The sequence below is a fragment of the Coregonus lavaretus genome (assembly GCF_964263955.1).
Source record: "Coregonus lavaretus genome assembly, chromosome: 24".
In the NCBI taxonomy this organism is placed as follows: Eukaryota; Metazoa; Chordata; class Actinopteri; order Salmoniformes; family Salmonidae; genus Coregonus; species Coregonus lavaretus.
Genome location: NC_140011.1, coordinates 25,027,993 through 25,048,937, shown reverse-complemented (window position 1 = coordinate 25,048,937; position 20,945 = coordinate 25,027,993). Strand labels below are relative to the sequence as shown.

The window sequence follows — 20,945 nt, the reverse complement described above, 5'->3', positions numbered from 1 at the left end:
ATCGATCCAGTATGCCTGCACATTGTAAATATGGTACTGGAACTGACCCTATATATAGTATGCTTACCTACTTTATCGTGTTTTAATTTTTATATCTCACGTGTTTTTGTTCTACCTTGTTATTTTTAATATTACATTGTTATTGATTACTGCATTGTTGGGGTTAGAGCTTGCAAGAAAGTCATTTCAGTGTACTTGTTTATGTGAAATTAAAACTTGAAACTTGTAATGCCCTGACTCACCCTACCCTGTTCAACTAACACCACGGACCACATTTACACATCACTGGCATCAGGGACAAAGTAGGCGATACAACACCCAACACAAAGCTTATCACGACTCAGGATAAGACCCAGATGCAGACACAGGAGGCGGACAGTTCGAATCTCAGATATTTATTATAAAACAGGGGGCTGGCAAACAGCAGGTCAAGGGGCAGGCAGAGGTCACGGTCAATAATCCAAGAACGGCAGGCAGGCTCACGGTCAGGGCAGGCAGAATGGTCAGAACCCGGGAAGACTAGAAACAAAACTTGAGAAACAGGAAAAAACGGGAAACATGCTGGAACGACCTAACAAGACGAACTGGCACAGATAAACAGAAAATGCAGGTATATATACACATGTAATACCATGCTAAAACCAAGTATAGAGTTTATTTGTCATAATTCATTGCTATTAGATTTAAAAGGTGATCAAATAGCTCCTGATTTGTAATGTCATTAATGCATTTCTTTTGAAGCAATGTTTATAAAAAATGTACAAGTGAATAGGTTGGTTTACTTTTAAGTTTAAAATTTCCCACGTATCTCGTTAAAGTTTTGACCAATGAGGTAACTTGTTAAGTTGTGGCCAATGGGAGAGTGGACTGGTTGCTGGGAAAGAAAAGAGAGGGAAAGGTTGAAAGAAGGGAGAGGAGAGACGTTAGTGGGGTTGGTGAAGGAAAAACGACCAAAGGAAACGATAAAGAGAAAACAAAACCATACCTACAGAGTTTTTTTAAAGGGAAATCCTGATTTTATTTCTATAAGAGAGTGTTTATTATTTCGTTAAGAAAGACCTAGTAGAGACTGAAGCTGCCATCGCATTGTGGAGACATTCGACATCCTAGAGGTTAGCCTAGCATCGTGCAAGACTTGGAGAGAATTGCTTGTGACGATCAACGAGTTCGTGTTTCCAACGGATGTCTGTTGCTGCTACGGAGTACTGGCTGCATTGATAGCTGTGTTCGCTGTGGATCTTGTGAGGACACCTGCACGGAACTACTATATTTTGCTGAGGCATTATCTACAAGTAGTGAGTAACTACAAATGTGGGGTGGACTTCGGGACTTTATGTATGTCGTCATTTTTTTTATGAGCTCCAACGCGTGCCCAGGGTTTAAGCAAGCTTGCAAATAATTTGGACATGGGTTGTGGGAAAATCATTGGGGTTTATTATTTTTATTTCTTTTGATGTGATACATTGAACATTTGATTAATATAGATATTGAACCTTATGTCTGTTGTATTGGTGGAGTCATTTACTGTTTCAGTTTCATTTAATGCATGGGAAAGCATATCCTTATAACAATAACCAAGTCTATAATCATTCTATCTGAAGTTAATACCCTATTTGTCATTCACCCTAGCAAGTTTACAATAGGGATTCTTATTGGAGATGTCCTTCTCACCTAATATCCCATGCTGTTCAGATATTCTAAATAAGGTAATATTGTGAGAGTCAAATTCGAGCCTGGTGAGAGGGTTACACACAGGAGATAATGGGGACAAATGGGAGACACCTGGTGAGGGGTGGAGACAAGCACAAGACATGTGAAACAGATCAGGTTGTGACAGGCTCAAACAGAATACAACACCCAACACAAAGCTCAAACAGAATACAACACCCAACACAAGGCTCAAACAGAAAACAGTCTTAATTTACACTTTACCTTAATACTGTATCCCTTCTCACAAGCACTGCTTATTTATACGTTCAATGTTGATTTCACTCTGGGGAACCAAAAATGATTCATGCTTTTGCAGTGTTGCAAACACTTAGTAAATCAGTTATATAATAACTGGCTATTTTCCTCTGATGCATGCGGTCTTACAGCCTGTTATGTAGCTATGGTGTCTGTTACAAGTCTGCTAATCTATGACCAGCTGTGTGACAGTTTGGAAGTTGACAGCATGTCCTCATTTTTGTTTTGTTCGTTTCCCGTTGCTATCTCAAGCTGCTTTTAATTCCTTTTCATTCCTTCTCCCTACACATAGAGCCCTGAATATAAATAAAACATTATATATCTCAATGATCTATGTATGCAGGGCATCCCTCTGCATATGATGACACCCAGAGAACCAGAGAGCCAGGGCTGGCCAGGACTGCTTGGCTGAGGACGAGGAGGACGAGGAGGAGGAGGAGGAGGAGGAGGAGGAGGAGGAGGAGTGGAGGCAATGTGAGATGCAGGGTGGGCGGGCGGCAAAGCAGTAACTCAGGCCTAATTCCCTGCTGTAATTCAGGAGGACCAGGGCCAGCAACAGGCAAATCTATCCACAAATCTCTCACCCTGCCCAGGGACCAGAGTCAGGGCCAAGGGGGAGGCGATGGGGGAAGTATGGGGAGGCGATGGGGGCTCAGGGGTGGGCGGTGATGGGACTGATAGCTAACCAGACAAAGCCAACCAATATGCCTGCCATTCTGTAGCCATACTGTGAAGAGGAACAGAATGTGGAGGTCGACCTGGTATTTTCAGTTAAGCTTGTGGATATTTTCCATTCAGTTTTCAACCAGAGTTTAATCAGATTTCATGATTAAGTAGGGCCACTGAGGGTCAATGTCATTTCCCTGATGATTTCATGGCTCATGTTGTGGGATTTCTATATTTCATTTTTCGATTATCTTGGAACTATTATTATGTTGGCTGTGAATATTTTGTTACATTTAGCAATTCACTTTCTCTGTTTTGATTGTATGTACAATTAACTCACCACATGCAGTGTACTTTATGGTTAATTTAATTAGTAATTTATCTTAATCACAATTACAATTTACAATTCATAACTATATTCTTCTCACACACCTAGCTTTATTGAAAACGTCATGGGGACAGGTCTTCGACAACTCTAGGCCCCCACATGCGGCTATTTTCCCCTCCATCTCCTCATCTGGCCAGACTACCTGTTTGAGACCACTCTGCTGGTGACATGACTTCCTGACCCCGGTGGGTGATGGGAAAGGTTCCCCTGTGGGCGTAGAACAAAGTGGCCACGGTAACCAGTGAGCCGATAAAAAAGTAAAAAAGTAATCCATACCCCCCACACACATATACCAAATCTGTCTTCCATCCCTTGGCTCTGGGAGTTGCAGTTGGATGAGGAGAGTAGATAGCAGCTGCCTGGACACATGGCACTTTAACTTCATGTGGGGAAGAGGGGGATGAGGGAGAGTGAGAAAGAGAGAATGAGAGAGAAAGAAAGGGTGAGGCAGGCCCTCAGGTCCACTCCACTGAGGTTTCATCTGATATAGGCTACAACAGTTTGCTCACCCAGAAACAGGCCTTTGAGAGCCTCCACTAGTTGTGGTTCAGCAGTGTTAAAACCCTCGCTGTTGGGAGAGGTACACACAGTCGCCATTCTGTATCAAATACATCTTGGAATTGGTATTGTATTGCCTCAAGGCATGGAAATTGAGCAGATGTTTGAGTATATGTGTGTGGGGGGTATGGATTACTTTTTTATTTAATGTACAGTACATGAGTGTGTCTGTGTGCGTCTGTGCATGTGATGAATTAATGTGTTAGTATGTACACAGATGTACATACATTTATATGTATGTGTGGATACATTGTTTGTTCAATGAGTTTCCTGAAGATTAATGCACTACAGCTATCTAATTTCTCAGTGTGTGTGCCAGGAAGGGAGCTGCTTTCATTGTGCCCAGATGGGGGCAACAAAACTGAACAGGTGCATGATGGGTTAGCGTAGTGTTTTGTTGTTTTTATTCCACAGTTTATCCCCGGGCCCGGCTTATTATGCTTTTTAATGGAATAATAGATGAGGCAGAATGATGTACAAAACTGCCAATGTATCCACTGGTTGAAGTAGATTGATTAGGGAGTTCTATAGTGGTTCTTCAGATGAAAATCACTGACAAAAGCTTGTCTTTATTTCAGAGCCTCTTTAGCAGAGCATAATGAGATGCAGGTTGACGTTTATTGTCATGAGTCTTGTCCTGGAGGCAGAACTGAGCGATTTCCCCTTAGTTAGGCCAGTTGCAAAGTCGAAATTGGCTATATTGTAAAAATTCATGGAAACAAAAATGTGCTAACTTAATGTAAGGTAAAGGTTAGGCATTAGGGTTAGCAGTGTGTTTAAGGTTAGGGTTAGGTTAAACATCAGATTTTATGACATTGTGGCTGTGCCAGCTAGTGACCACTGCAGAGCTGCCTCCAGAACAATATTCATGACGAAAAACACTACCCTGCTGATGAGATGGGTAATCTGGTGTGTCAGCTGTACAACACTTTGTTGCTTCATTTTGATCCACTCAACCCTCTTCATTATTGAATACATGGATAATGGCTTTAAGCATGACGATGAAAAATAGGATGCATTCATTGTGGCTCAGTGTTGATGTAGTGACTTGGTTACATATTCAATTCTGCCAGATGGTTTTAGCTCTCTGTCATTTGTTAATCTATTCATTTATTCTTAGTTGGTTCTAAAGGATGTTGACAAAACGTCAGTGCTGTAAGCCGTGAGTTTGTGGCCAGACCATGCACCATATGAGTAGGTGGTATTCTGTGAGGGAGGGAGATGGCAGAGGAAAATAAAGCTAAAAGGGGAGCAAAAGGGAGTGATGAAGGGAGGGAGAGAAAAAGAGTGATGAAAAAAGAGCGAGATGGAGAGGGAGAGAGTTGAATCCTCCAGCTCCCAGCCTTTCTCCTCCCTGTGGAGTGACTTCAGAGCAGCAGGGATTGTTAGGGTCTTAAGATGAATGAGAACCACATCTCCCTCATGGATACATTCACCACTATGAATTAACATGGCTCTTGTTTGAATGGAAGAGAGCGCAAAAAGATAGCTTTTCATACCAGAAGACCACCTAATTTTACATTTTAATAGTCAATAATGATTATTGGCCCATATCTTTTCTTTTACAGCTATGATCACTGACAATTGTTTTTGAAATTCCCAGGGCTTACTAACTATTTGTATTATTTCTTCTGTTTCTAATTTCACATTGCCAGTCTCAATTCCATTTCTACACCATCCTTTTAGCCAAGAGAATTTCTGAAAAGTTCTGAACAGTTTCCCTGGTGTTCTGTACGTTTGGTGAAACAGGAGCTCTCTCTTCTGTTGTTGCCGGGCGACTTTGTTTCAGAGGGGGAGTGTATTTCTCAGACGCTGCTCTCCTATTGGAGATTAATGAACACATTTGTCCAGAGGACATTCCTCTCTTTGGAGTCGCCCATCTTTCCCTGGTGTGATTTATGGCCACCCAGCAGTGCATGAGTTATAATTTGAGAGGGGTTTGTTTTTCCTCATGAAGATGGAATATTAAATGTTGTGATGAATAACCCTTTCTGCTCTTATTATGTATCGTACAGTAAGCACAGGGAATGGTGGGCAGGGTGTAGCGTCAAAATACGGTGACTGCTTTTTTGGTGTCTGGCTGCAGTAATGGCTGGATGGCCTTAGGGTGATCTTGATTTGTCTGATTCTCGCCGCGGTCCATCCATTGACCACTAGTGTAATGAATTGTCGGGTACTCTTGGAATATGCCCGCTCTATCATTCTATACACCCCGTACACGTGAGTGTATGTGTATGGATTAAGTGCTATTCACTCTCAGCTTGGCTGCTAGAGAGTCTTTGATGTGTCTGTGATGGCATGAAATGGAACAAACCATGGAGAAATGGATGTGTCCTGGTGAATTTACATGAGCAGGCTTTGAGGGGTAGGCTATGGCTTGGAGACGGAGATAGGGTGAGTTAGGCTAGTAACAACCTTATCGCATTGGCATGTGTGATTCCTAGGGCTGTGGGACTGAGTCACTGTGACTAGAGCACCGGCATGTTAAAACCACATCCTGGCTCTGTGTCAGTGCTGTGTGTGTGTGTGTGTGTGTGTGTGTGGGGGGGGGGGGGGGGTCTTTGACAAGGAAAGAGAAATAAAAGAAGAGAAGAGGAAGAGGAGAGAACTCTTCTCTCCATTTCAGCGCCAAGGACAGTGCTCTGTTTGTTGAGTCTCACTGAACCAAACACAACACTTCAACTGGCCCTCTGCTCTGGAGAAACTTTACCAATGCAACTTGTTCTCACTCAGCCTAGATTCACTCATAATCTCTAATATTGTCTCTCTTTTTGTGCAAATGCGTGCTTGTATATGTCTGTCTCACTCTCTCCATCTCTCTCCCTCTTTCTTCCAGGGAGGCCTGATCGCTCTCCTTCTCCTCATCCTCCTCTTCACCCTGGTGCTGTACACTCGTCACCGCTGGTGCAAACGCCGGCGTGTCCCTCAGAAGAGTGCCAGCACCGAGGCCACCCATGAGATCCACTACATCCCCTCTGTGCTGCTGGGACCCCAGGGCAGGGACAGCTTCCGGGGCTCCCGGCAGCTCCAGCACAGCTCTGTCATCGGCATGCCCATCCGGGAGACCCCCATCCTGGACGACTACGACTGTGATGAGGACGATCAGATGGGACACACACACACCTCCACACCCAACCAGGTCCACAACCAGCTGAGCGATGGGAAGGTCCTGGGCCTGGAGGAGTATGGGCCCAGCCAGGGGACACTCACCCACAGCCAGCACACTGACAGCCTGAGGAAGGGGGAGGACAGCCTCCAACACAGTCTGGATAAAAGAGGTGGGTACCACTGGAGTATGTTACAGTCCACCGTAGTCTACTGACTAGACTATAACACAGTCACTGTATTGTTGAGACAGATTGAGCATATAATATATTTCTGTTCAATATTTTAATTGAAAAGCAACCATTTGAAAAACCAATGAAATCCTTATTTATTCCTCATCCTGTGCTCTAGGTCCAAAGGAATATATGTTAAAATTAAAATATTCTTTACAAATAAATAAAGAGAGTCGCACACTCTATATATATAAACTCCCAGTAATTTATTGGGTAAAACACCAACATTTTGGCATCACTGTGCCTTCTTCAGGGTGAAATATTCTACACACAACTGATTTTGCTTAGTCACTGTTAATATTTTATGACTCAGATATGATTAGCTCAAAAAGTAGAAATCTACCAAAAGTATGCGTGTATTTTCCTCTGAAACTCTGTCTCTGTCCTCTTGGTTAATGCCGTGTTAGAAAATGGCTCCTGGGTGAATCTGTAATCCATAGTCTGTCCCCGTGGCTGGCCATAGCCATTGACCCTATGCGTCTCTGTCAACCACAAATAATTACTACAAGTGAAGATGGAGAAGGTCATTGACATTGGTCTGGCCTCTTACTAATGGGGGTGATTCGATGAGTTAAACTCATTGACCCTCACTAATCACAGTCTAGTGTGTAGTCCTGGAAGTGTGTCCTATATTATGGACTCAAAGCACAACAAAAACATGTTAATGTTTTTTGAATAAAGTGTAGAAAATAGATGTGAAAAATTGAATGTGTTATCTGAAAAAAGCCTAATAGTAATATTTAATGAGTTGTTCTCCACAGTTAATTCTGCTATGGATTAAATGTGACTGCAGGTCACTCTAACAGCTGTAGATTACATAATATCCACATTGAACCGCACTGCACCCCAGGGAAGTTCAGCTTTAATAATTGAGGGGTGGCGGATTGCAGGGGTGGCTTTTTCGTGTGAGCACTATTCATGTCATGTTAAATTATACATGGCAAAGTTTAACATCTCGTTTCCCGGGGCTACCCTCCTGTCTCTACTAGTATTTATCATTCAGCAAAAAGTAATTTAGCCAAACTCAACTTCCTGAACCCACAACACCGCTCCCGGTGAGGAGAGAGGGATCAGGACACAGCCATCCTTTAATTTCATGTGCTACATTTTCTTTTGGGAAAGGAACTTTGCATTATTCATCTGTAGCTGAAAGGGTAATACTTTGGTGCTCCAAGTTTTTAGTGTCAGTGGAGGGAAGCTTTCTCTGTAAAGCCAACAGCAGTAGGGCCAGATTGCTGTGCATAAGAGGATCAAGTGTAATGCCACTGAAAATGTAATGTGCCTGGACATTTTTTTTCTTCAAAACAGCAGCAGCGTGTTTTCAAATGGCTTCAATGTTTGTCGTGATTCAATCATTTAAGGACTGATATGAAGAATCACAGGGAAATAGTAGTTGTCTGAAGAAATCATTGCATATGCTAACATTCAAATTAAAAATCAGCACATTTTCTTTCATGAAGCAGCATTTTGAAAGTGTTTTATTAGCTCTTGGAATGTCCTTGGTCTAGTATAACATTATGATATAATATCCCCTCCCAGATTTTGCTTAATGATGCTCAGTATATATATCTCAAAGTAATAAAGACAATTGAAAAGGATAAATCATGAAGTGTAACCTCTTGGCACTGGGTAAGCTACCGCTTGAACACATCCACCATACGCCCGGCTAGCCTGCATAAGTAATCGCTTAAATTAATTCAAAGCTGGGGATATCTGCATCCTGATCTTGTGTGTGATTTATATTGTAATCTGTGGAAATCATCAGATTGTTCAAATCATAGGGGGTGACCTTTTTTACTGCATTCTCTTTTTACTGCTTTCTTTGATTTCTCTCTCTTCCTATGAATAAGATACACATGAACAAAGATGGACACTCGTTGCATTGTCTAGTGGCATCTTGTTCCAAAAACAAACAAACTTCAGACACTCGAAACCTGCTCTCTGGGAGATAAGCCACTCCCCCTTTTCCCCTTCATTCTCCATTCTCTCCCCTCCATATGCAGCCAGTAAAATAAAATAAGGTCTTCAAGTTGGCCCGTTTATATCGTATTGTCTACTTGTAAAACCTGTCCTTGTGCTAATCACTGGCTGTAAGGTATTGTCACCGCACAGGGGAAGCAGCTACAGGACCCACAGTCCACTAAGCGGAGGTCTGGGAAACTGGTTTTAATTGACATCAAAGGCTCTCCATAGGAAGAAACATACTTGTCGTCTCCTCCTGGTCATCCTGTGCATTTTAAATTAGAATACGTGCTAATTTAGATTTTACCCCCTTGGCCTGTATTCAACAGACAGTCTTAAGTCTCATATTAATGTTCAGACTTGGGTGTATAATTTATATGTAGGTCCATGAGTTTTTCCTGACTAACGTGACCTGAGCAGGAAAACCACCAAGCCCTAGAAATAGCTCATAACTGGGGCCTGGAGTTTTCCATGGTCAGGTAACAAGGTCAGTAAAGAGTCCTGGCCCTAAATACTGAAGCATCCTTCTCCCAACAACACAAACCTCCGGCATTTCAGAAAATGAGCCAATTACAACAATCATGTATCCACCCACTCTCACCTACAAAGTCATATCATTTGAATACAGAGCCGATTAACTAGCTCTACCTTTTATATGTCAGTGTGCCTCCCAAAGGTCTCCAAATACCAAGCGCTCCATTATCTGTCTGTCTCAGCTGACAGATGACCCCATTCTCAGCCTGTGAATGGGCTTATCTGGAGGCATTATGGAGCGTGACTCACAGGTTCCTGGGTGTGTCTGAGTCTTTACACAGGGCTTCCAAAGAAACGAGGCCTGTCATTTGGTTATTCAGTGAGGCCCTGGCGCTCTGTTCATGCGATGGGCAGCGGCGTTCCATAAATCAGGTGCCACATAATTCCGGGAACCTTGCGGTGCGTGTGACGGGCGCCAGGACTGCAATTACCATCAGCCCTGCTGGCACCCATGAGGACCAGCCTTCGTTCTCAATGCCCTCGTGATGTCACCTGCAATTAAACCAGTCCGCTTGGCTACACTGAATTAGTTTATTAATTTATTTACAGAATTAACAAAACGGAACATCACAGTTTATTGGGTCTGTGAATTATGGCATTTGTCAAAACACTTCCCGATAACTGTTTATTTTTACTTGTGTATTTACATTCCCACTTGTATTGAAGTTGTAGGCCCTAGGCAATAACCAGTAAAAAGTACTGTGTGCATCCTATAATTCATCATTGAACTGTGTGTACTGAATAGGGTATCTGCAGAGCAGCATTGGCCACTTGGACAGGGACTTCCTGACGGGTCAGTTACCCAGGCTTGGTTGGACTGCATAAACACTGCTAATGGCAGCTTGGCTGGGCCCCTGTCTGATGTGTTCGCTACCTGTCAACTGAAATAACTTCCCTGGCTTGTATTATCTCTACAGGTAGTCCCTTTTGAAATGATGGCTGAAACTGTGAGGAGCATTACACATAGTTACACAAGCACTCACAAAGGGACACACACAAACTTGCACACAGACATTTACATAAGTAAACAAGTTCACATAAAACTCAGAGAGAGAGAGAGAGAGAGAGAGAGAGAGAGAGAGAGAGAGAGAGAGAGAGAGAGAGAGAGAGAGAGAGAGAGAGAGAGAGAGAGAAGAGAGCTGCCTTGACACTTAAATCTCAGATGAGTGTCATGGGGTGGCCTTGGCTTCAGATCCTATGGAAGAGCAAGGAAACAGAGGAAAAACAAAATATTCCCCATTCTCATCATGATATCTTCCATCTTGCATGATCTTCGTAAAATGTTAATTGATGTCAACATGAGAGTTGCACTCACGTTTGACATCAATGGGGGTTTGTCTTATATCCATGCCTTCTTAAACAGTGTAGAGGGTCACATACCTCGGCACTGCCCCCTGCAATCTCCACAGAACACAAACCAGAACATTTCTCTCAAAGATACAGACACTTTTTCTCAACCCTCATTTTTTATCAGAGGAAAATAGCCTGGTTTGCTTTCTCTCACTTCAATCCTTTTGGCACACTGATGAAGGAAACAGAAGGAGGTACTCTCCAAAATAGCCCTGTATAATTTCCTTTTATCATACAAATGAGTTGGTGCTAACTTCTGATTAATATGGGTTGACAGATGATAGGCTAGATTTGATTTCCTGGCTGCCCATAGAAAACAGCGTATGTAGTTCTCTAGCTGGCGAATTGCTTCCTTTCAGGTACATTCTAGCTAGTATTTCCACTTCTATCTCATCTTTTGTGACTTCTTATAGATTTATAAAAGCAGGGTCCCAGAACAGGCTGAAACTGCCTGAGGCGGAACGTTAACTTAAACCGCATTTTAGGTTTCACATTATATTTCAAAACATCAGAAGATATTAATGACCCTCATGTAATATTCATGAGAATCCAAAAGTCAGAACATGTACAGTATGTCTAATCCAAATGTTTTTAACAACATAATTGGAAGCATTTGAACATTAGATTGTAAGGCATTTGTTGTTTTGTGATCCAATAAATATATGATTGGAAAAAAGCTTGACCTGGGTTAGGCTCTGAACAAATGGCTTCCTGCTATACAGTGGGGAAAAAAAGTATTTAGTCAGCCACCAATTGTGCAAGTTCTCCCACTTAAAAAGATGAGAGAGGCCTGTAATTTTCATCATAGGTACACGTCAACTATGACAGACAAAATGAGGAAAAAAAATCCAGAAAATCACAGTGTAGGATTTTTAATGAATTTATTTGCAAATTATGGTGGAAAATAAGTATTTGGTCACCTACAAACAAGCAATATTTCTGGCTCTCACAGACCTGTAACTTCTTCTTTAAGAGGCTCCTCTGTCCTCCACTCGTTACCTATATTAATGGCACCTGTTTGAACTTGTTATCAGTATAAAATACACCTGTCCACAACCTCAAACAGTCACACTCCAAACTCCACTATGGCCAAGACCAAAGAGCTGTCAAAGGACACCAGAAACAAAATTGTAGATCTGCACCAGGCTGGGAAGACTGAATCTCCCATCCACCATAAGTGACAATAGCTGATTTGTGGCATCCCCTCTGGCAGGGTTTATGCCTTTATCACCTGCCGTTCATTTGTCACCAGTTATCAACCAGCACTGGCGTGGTGTTTACAATGATGAGGGGAATAAAAGGAGAGAAATGAAGAGCGAACGGGGGAACACAGCCATAAATGCCCATCCACTGCTCTCTCGGAGCGGCCTGGAGTGAAATGAGGCCTCATCACCTTTATTTACAGTGAATTAATCGCTCCGTTATCCTATTTACAGTATCATTTGGCCTCTGTCCCTACAATAACAACGATTGATGTTTAATGATGTCTCTCAACATAAAAACGGAATGCTGTCGAATCAGATGGTGTTGGAACACCTCTGGTAAGATCTAACACAATTACCCCAGATGCCCTGGAGGAGATCTGGCCATGGCCAATTAACATGGAGAATGTGCTCAGTGGTCCTATCCGGCACACTGATTCCCCCTCTGTGTGCGGATATGGCCAGCGAGGTGGTGACATTTGAAAGCATGCCTGCATTAAGGCCGACATAGCCCATTACATGAAAGATGAAAGGCCATCCGATTCACCACTGACTCAACGGTCCTCCCTCCCTAATTCCTAAGATGACAGGGACGGAAAGGGTAAGCTCGCATTATCTCCTGATTGGCTTTCTGCTAATTGAAAGAATTGAACGATTAATCAAGGCTTCAGTTGTCGACAATGCCAGCGGTGGAAATTGTCACGGCTACTTTTTATGCTGCTGGACTTTTTTTGGTTACCAATGAGTAAAAAAAAAAAAACACAAAGCATCAAAGTGTACTTTTGATCACTGCGGTTGTCCTTTTATATCGCCATAGCTTTAAGCAAATAGTGTCATCCGCATCGAGTGGCTAACTAAAACAGATAGAAAGCCATTAATTTAGCTCAGCTGAGATTTTCTGTGTGGACTTTGATGATAGCAATGCCTTAGTTTCCTTTTGTTTTTCTTGAATGTGCATGTTTAAAAATGTATCTGGATCATTTCCCATTGAGGGCATAAATTGACCCTAGTCCTTGAGCAATCCTCATAAAAAATAAGATATACTGTACGTGAGCTGGCCTCTCCATCCACCTATGTCCCACCTTTCACAGTAAAATGGTATTTTACTATTAACAACACTTTTCTCCAGACTCCCTGTCTCGATGTCAGTACTCAGTACACTCTACCTGACTGTCTTTGCACTGTCTGGAACCTCTTCAAACAAGCCATCCACCCCTTTAACATTGAATGAAGTGACCCTTCCATTCTTCCACTGTTATGTGTTATTCATCATGTGGTTCATGTTAAATTGCCTGTTTTTGTAATTAAATAATAGGAATTCTGTGTGCCCTTCTCTGGATATGGAGCATTGTCTCACACCTACAGAATACACTATATTATTGGCTGGACCTTAGTAGAGACCAACACATAGAAACAGAATTAATAGAACAAATATTATTCTCTCTGTCCAAGAGAAGGACTTGTCTACATGGACATTCCACCGTATGTGGCAGGGTCTACAGACAATCACGGGCTACAAAAGGAAAACCAGCCACGTCGCCGACACCGACGTCTCGCTTCCAGACAAGCTAAACACCTTCTTCGCCCGCTTTGAGGATAACACAGTGCCACCGATGAGGCCCACTACCAAGGACTGTGGCCTCTCCTTCTCCGTGGCCGATGTGATTAAGACATTTAAGCATATTAACCCCCGCAAGGCTGCCGGCCCAGACGGCATCCCTAGCCGCGTCCTCAGAGCATGCGCAGAGCAGCTGGCTGGTGTGTTTTTCCGACATATTCAATCTCTCCCTTTCCCAGTCTGCTGTTCCCACAGGCTTCAACATGGCCACCATTGTTCCTGTACCCAAGAAAGCAAAGGTAACTGAACTAAATGACTATCGCCCCGTACTCACCTCTGCCATCATGAAGTACTTTGAGAGACTAGTCAAGGATCATATCACCTCTACCTTACCTGTCACCCTAGACCCACTTCAATTTGCTTACCGCCCCAATAGATCCACAGACGATGCAAACACCATCACACTGCACACTGCCCTATCCCATGTGGACAAGAGGAATACCTATGTAAGAATGCTGTTCATTGACTATAGCTCAGCATTCAACACCATAGTACCCTCCAAGCTCATCATTAAGCTCGAGGCCCTGGGTCTGAACCCCGCCCTGTGCAACTGGGTCCTAGACTTCCTGATGCGCCGCCCCCAGGTGGTGAAGATAGGAAAAAACATCTCCACTTCGCTGATTCTCAACACTGGGGCCCCACAAGGGTGCGTGCTCAGCCCCCTCCTGTACTCCCTGTTCAACCATGACTGCGTGGCCACATACATTCATGCAATCTATCCATGCTATTGATTCCGAATGACCTTCCTTTCCTTTCCAATTTGGTTTATATGGATTGGGCCTGGGCTCTGTGGCCTTGACAGGGCTGATGGTGTCAGAATACTCCACTAGGCTCCACACTAACAATACATAGTATGAACCAGTTGTCTGACTCTGTAGTGCACTGTCTTCGGTTCCTCACAGTACCACTCAAGACTTCAGCTCTCGTTCTGGTCTAAATGATCTCATAAGTCGCTGTACTTGGCCCAGTTCATTTTACACTCATTGAGGCTTTATAAAAGTCATGTTACACTGGAGATTGCTGCTGTTGTGATCGATCAAAATTGATGCCGTTAAGTAAGTCTCAGTGCTGTGGAACCCTGGCCCGTCATTTTGCAGTTGAAGGAGAGAGATAAATGTACAGTATGTTCATGGGATATGTGGCTTTCAATTGCAAAGAGGAATGCATTAAAGTGAACTTTTTTGTCATTTATCACCCTGGTTTTCACACTCTCACACACACAAACACACTTACACCTTTTGACAGTATTGGTGTGTTTTTATGTTGCAGTAATTTTGAAGAGTAGTTTGCATACTACTGCTCAGAGCCATGTTTTGTGTGTGTGTGTGTGCGAAACATGTACTCCCATAATAAATTAACATAATGAAAGCCCATCACAGTTAATTGTCCTTGAGTGAGTACAGTAGAGTTAGAGAGATGCCCCGGAGAAGCAACAGTAAAGTAGGGAAAGTCTCTATTGTAATGAACCCCCAGCCATTTGTCAAAGTGAAGGTTGACAACCCTGATTAGATATGAATCAAAGCGTTGCCCTGAGCTGCCAGAGAGTTGCCAACTTTGCCAGCCATTTTTCTCTACTGATGTCACATTAGATAGGGGTGGTACTGTTGGCTTACTTGCACTCACAGAAGTTAATGGGAGGACCCTCATGCACAATAATGCCAAACAATTAGGACTTACTGTTATTGAGATGATGATGATGGTTATGGTGTGTGGGAGAACACCTCTTCTGCCGTAAATGAAAGGAAAAGGAAGACATTAGAAGCAGAACAGTGGAGGCTGGTGATAGACCCACGGCATAGGCGCAGACCACACAGATACGACAAAGTGTGTTTCACAAATCGTCTAAGACTAATTATTTTAACCTAAAACATTTAGTATAGACATTTATAGTACAACATGATATGAGGCTTAAGTTGAGGTGTTCAGAGGCTTCAGTGCAGGACAGGCTCATCATAGATGGATGGTGTTGGGAAGAGTTCAACTACTCACAGTGCTTGTAGAGGACAATATTAAATGTGCAAATGGCTTCAGTTCATGTTCGGAGAGAGTTGACAATGGTAGTGGAGTGGTTATCACCTCTTAATCAGGGAACAGGAGGGGACTAAGCTGTAAATACAAATATCAGATACATTCCGTTACAGCAGCACCATCATAGGTTTGGGTTTGGGATTAATCAGTTGTAAGGTTTTATATGGGCTATGATGGGACCTGTTTTTCCTAATCAGGTCACATGGTCTTAAAAAACTCCTGGAAAAAAACTCCTGGTCCTGGGGCGAATGAAAACCCTGTCAATCTGCAGCAACCTTATACTTGTTCATATTAATGCTTTTTAGACTAGACTAACAGGGGGTTTCCTCTACCCAGTCACAGAGACAACAACTGATATACTATATATCTCACAGGGCTGAGCTTGCTTTATTTAGATTTTTTTGTTTGCATAATGCAGGCTTATGCAACTGTAGGCCTAATAAAAAATTTACTCACAATCTATGTCATCACTATTAAGTTGATTGATTAATTCCAGTTAATAATTGTGTATTGAAAAGGTAGGCAGCCTAGCCAGCCCAAGTTTGAATATAAACCAAATTTGATCACATTCACATTTTCTCCTGACAAAAAAGTTGACTATAAATACATAATGTTACCAATTTGTTTACCCTGACCAGATGGACAGGGCACATAGGCTGTATGCAGCTGCTATTATTTGTAGCCTACAGCGATCAGACTGAAAATCTTCTCGTTTTCATCCAATACAGCATATTTCTAATGTTTAGGTGTAGCTTAGGCTGCTGCAACATTTATGTAATGAGTTTTTGCTCGTGTCTGTCCGGAGAGATTATGACTTATCACCTTTGCTAAATAAATACAGGAGGAAAGTGGAAAAAATGTGCTGCATCAATCTCTCTTTTAAATCTGACTTTTAATGGATGATGTGATGGAAGTGATCAAATAATTCTGAATTGATTTCGACATCCCAGAGAAGACAGTAGAAACTTCCATATGCTCAGCAAGTAAAGTATCCTAACGTGCAATTACCTGTGCAAGCTCCTTGTAGTTGCCCTTGTTAGCTGAACTTTCCCTCTCATCGTGCCCCTAAGTAAAAGCCAACTCCTGCTGATAAGCTGCTTGTGACCCTGTTTCTTCTTACCTTCTCGTGTTGCATAGTTTCAATACGCAGACGTTAGTACATTACATGATCGATGCAGCTTTTTCCAAGAAGCTTGAATCTGATGTGGGAAATGAAAGGGGTTCTTTAACAAAAAATCCACTACATTGTTGTTAGCATTAGCTAGCCATTCTGACGGAGAAAACTGCACTCTGGTAGCTAGCTAACGTTAGCACTTGCTACTAAAGTTAGCAAGGCAAAAATAAATTGCACTAACTCCACACAACAATAAAGTTCTAAAACCAATAAAACAACATATAATCTACCTCCTCCGTCTCCTGTAGTTTGAAGAAGCTAATTTGAATAATATCAAAAAAATTCAACTATCACCAACTCACCACGCTTCTCAACACATAGAACCCCCATAATGCTCTGTGCCACAACCCCAATACACCACACTAGGTTCGTTTTCTGATCCTAATCCTATGATTGGATGGACACCATGTCAGTTAATATTGCAAAAGCTTTGATTGGTTGGAGGACGTCTTCCGGAAGTGGTCATACTTACCTTGTAGGTACATTTTGTATTGAAGTCAATGTAGCCAGAGGAGGACGGGGAATAGCTGTCCTCCGGCTACACCATGGTGCTAGCCTAGAGTATGTTGTTGAGACTACTGTAGATCTTCATTGCAAATCAGTGTGTTTTAGTCAGGTATTTGGTGACATGTGAATATATTTAATATAGTTTTATCTAAAATCTTGTTTTTATGAAATTCACTGAGTAGGATGGTCCTCCCCTTCCTCCACTGAGGAGCCTCCACTGAAGCAGAAGTATAGGTTGTGTCATAGTAGCAGCTACATTTAGATGTAGTGGTATTGGCTCTACTGTATATAATCAACATAATGTAGCGTGGAGCAAAATATCACACTTACCAACCCACACATTTAACATTAACGGGCACCTCACAGATCATGATATATGATATCTGTGTTGTTCTAAAGGCATGTTGATATTTCTCTCTCAGCTGTTGAGTATCTAACTGCAGGTCAAGAGCACAGACAGGTCCTAGTATGACTCATCCCACCTCAGCTTCCCCAGAGGACTCAACTACAGCACAGTACAGTGAGAAACTGCAACACAGGAGGGGCACAAAATGGACGTTTCACTGACTCCACATGCCCTAATCCGGTCTACTCCATTTAGCAATATTATACATGATGGGCTTTTCCCTAAAGGTATTAATCCTATGACAGCAGATCAATCATTTCCTCTCTTGTATCTTAAGGACAGAGAATATTGGTTTTACAGCAATGTAAATTCACAGTGGCTGATGTATCCATGAGGGAGATGTGCTTTTTATTCATCTTAAGACCCTAGAAATCCCTGCTTCTTTAGTCTGGAGTCACTCCACAGGGAGGAGAAAGTCTGGGAGCCTGAGGATTCAACTCTCTTTCATTCTCTCTACCTTCATCTCTCTCTTTCTCTCTGTTTCTCTTTCTATCTGTGACACACAACACTGAATGAGACTTGTTGTAGATAAGCTATTGCATTTCTGTCTAGCATTAGTTCCGTTCTCAACCTCTTATACAGCTGCGTTTCAACAACAAAATCCAGAGGAAGCAATTGAGAATCTTTGTAATCAAATTCTAGAACTTCCTCAATTGTAGCACTTGAAATACCTGCTAAACACATAAACACAACGCTAAAATAAGTCAAGGATGCTAACAAACACATATTTTTTTGCTGGCTTCAGCTAGTGATTTTGTTTCAGGTAGTGATGGTTGTTTTGGTGGAAGATACAGTGACAACATGCCAATAGCCTAGTGATTTTTTGTTGTTGTATAGAGTGGTCGAGGAGAGCGCCTGAAGCTGCTGCTTTTACTCCTCCAGCTCATTCACTCAATATGCAATTGAGGGAAGAACATTATATTTTATGGCACATTCCATTAACTGAATTATCTCAGAGTGTGATGACTTGGCTCACTGTAATAATTACATTTGCATAATGTCTTTCCTGGTTCATTTCCGCCCTTACATGTGTTGGTAATTACTGCGTATCACTGTTGCAGGACCCGGTGATATTTCTCCACAGTTGCCTTCTACAGTAAGTTATTGTTTTTGTAGCTGGGGGAACTCGGTATGCTTGACAGCTCACAGTGACTCAGTGTAAATTCGTGATTAATAATGGTAAAATCTGAGTTATGGATCCTGCCATGTGATTCAGTTTGAGGGGTCTTGCTAGTATGGCATCCATATTAGGAACACCCTAAGTTGTGTCTGGCTGTAGGAGTTTCTAATATGGATACCATATCCCAAGCGTCAGTCAGGCACTTCAATATCAAATGAAATCCTGAGGTCCCAGGAAAGCGGTGAGTTACAAGATCTTTTTTGACATGTAGCTGGGGTGGGCACTGAAACACCATTACATCTGTCCCACGAGGAGGCAGTCAGCCTGGTCGATAAGTTTTAGCTGTCTGTGACAATATGGTCTGACTGTGACCTGCGTACTCAGGGCAAGACCAGGAAAGAACGTAGCAGGTTAGGATAATTAACGTGGCAGGTTAGGAGAACTAAAATCAAATCAAATTGTATTGGTCACACACATATTTAGCAGATGTTATTGCAGGTTTAGTGAAATGCTTGTGTTCCTAGCTCCAACAGTGCAGTAGTATCTAACAATTCACAACAATACACAAATCTAAAAGAAAAATAATGGAATTAAGAAATATATAAATATTAGGACGAGTAATGTCGGAGTGGCATTGACTAAAATACAGTAGAATAGAATACAGTATATACAGTTGAAGTCGGAAGTTTACATACACTTAGGTTGGAGTCATTAAAACTCATTTTTCAACCACTCCACAAATGTCTTGTTAACAAATGATAGTTTTGGCAAGTCGGTTAGGACATCTACTTTGTGCATGACAGTGGGTCAGAAGTTTACATACACTAAGTTGACGGTGCCTTTAAACAGCTTGGGAAATTCCAGAAAATGATGTCATGGCTTTAGAAGCTTCTGATAGGCTAATTGACATCATTTGAGTCAATTGGAGGTGTACCTGTGTATGTATTTCAAGGCCTACCTTAAAACTCAGTGCCTCTTTGCTTGACATCATGGGAAAAAAATTAATCAGCCAAGACCTCAGAAAAAAAATTGTAGACCTCCACAAGTCTGGTTAATCCTTGGGAGAAATTTCCAAACGCCTGACGGTACCACGTTCATCTGTACAAACAATAGTACGCAAGTATAAACACCATGGGACCACACAGCCATCATACTGCTCAGGAAGGAGACGCGTTCTGTCTCCTAGAGATGAACGTACCTTGGTGTAAAAAGTGCAAATCAATCCCAGAACAACAGCAAAGGACCTTGTGAAGATGCTGGAGGAAACAGGTACAAAAGTATCTATATCCACAGTAAAACGAGTCCTATAGCGACATAACCTGAAAGGCCACTCAGCAAGGAAGAAGCCACTGCTCCGAAACCACCATAAAAAAGCCAGACTACGGTTTGCAACTGCACATGGGGACAAAGATCGTACTTTTTGGAGAAATGTCCTCTGGTCTGATGAAACAAAAATAGAACTGTTTGGCCATAATGACCATCGTTATGTTTGGAGGAAAAAGGGGGACGCTTGCAAGCCGAAGATCACCATCCCAACCGTGAAGCCAGGGGGTGGCAGCATCATGCTGTGGGGGTGCTTTGCTGCAAGAGGGACTGGTGCACTTCACAAAATAGATGGCATCATGAGGAAGGAAAATTATGTGGATATATTGAAGCAACATCTCAAGACATCAGTCAGGAAGTTAAAGCTTGGTCTTCCAAATGGACAATGACCCCAAGCATACTTCCAAAGTTGTGGCAAAATGACTTAAGGACAACAAAGTCAAGGTATTGGAGTGGCCATCACAAAGCCCTGACCTCAATCCTATAGAAAATCTGTGGACATAACTGAAAAAGCGAATGCGAGCAAGGAGGCCTACAAACCTGACTCTGTTACACCAGCTCTGTCAGGTGGAATGGGCCAAAATATACACAACTTATTGTGGGAAGCTTGTGGAAGGCTACCCGAAACGTTTCACCCAAGTTAAACAATTTAAAGGCAATGCTACAAATACTAATTGAGTGTATGTAAACTTCTGACCCACTGGGAATGTGATTAAAGAAATAAAAGCTGAAATAAATAATTCTCTCTACTATTATTCTGACATTTCACTTTCTTAAAATAAAGTGGTGATCCTAACTGACCTAAG

The 20,945-nt window shown here is 42.2% G+C and overlaps 1 protein-coding gene across 1 annotated transcript in view; it reads left to right on the top strand.

The window, feature by feature from the left end:
- The window catches only part of LOC311099644 (astrotactin-2-like), a gene marked incomplete at both ends in the record, with an annotated part of 337,207 nt that overhangs the window by 134,537 nt on the left and 181,725 nt on the right, over positions 1 to 20,945 (top strand). The window contains one exon of the mRNA XM_084140362.1: positions 6,414 to 6,855. Within this exon, the coding sequence (XP_083996488.1) occupies positions 6,414 to 6,855 (442 nt within the window). The remainder of the gene's footprint in view (positions 1 to 6,413; positions 6,856 to 20,945) is intronic.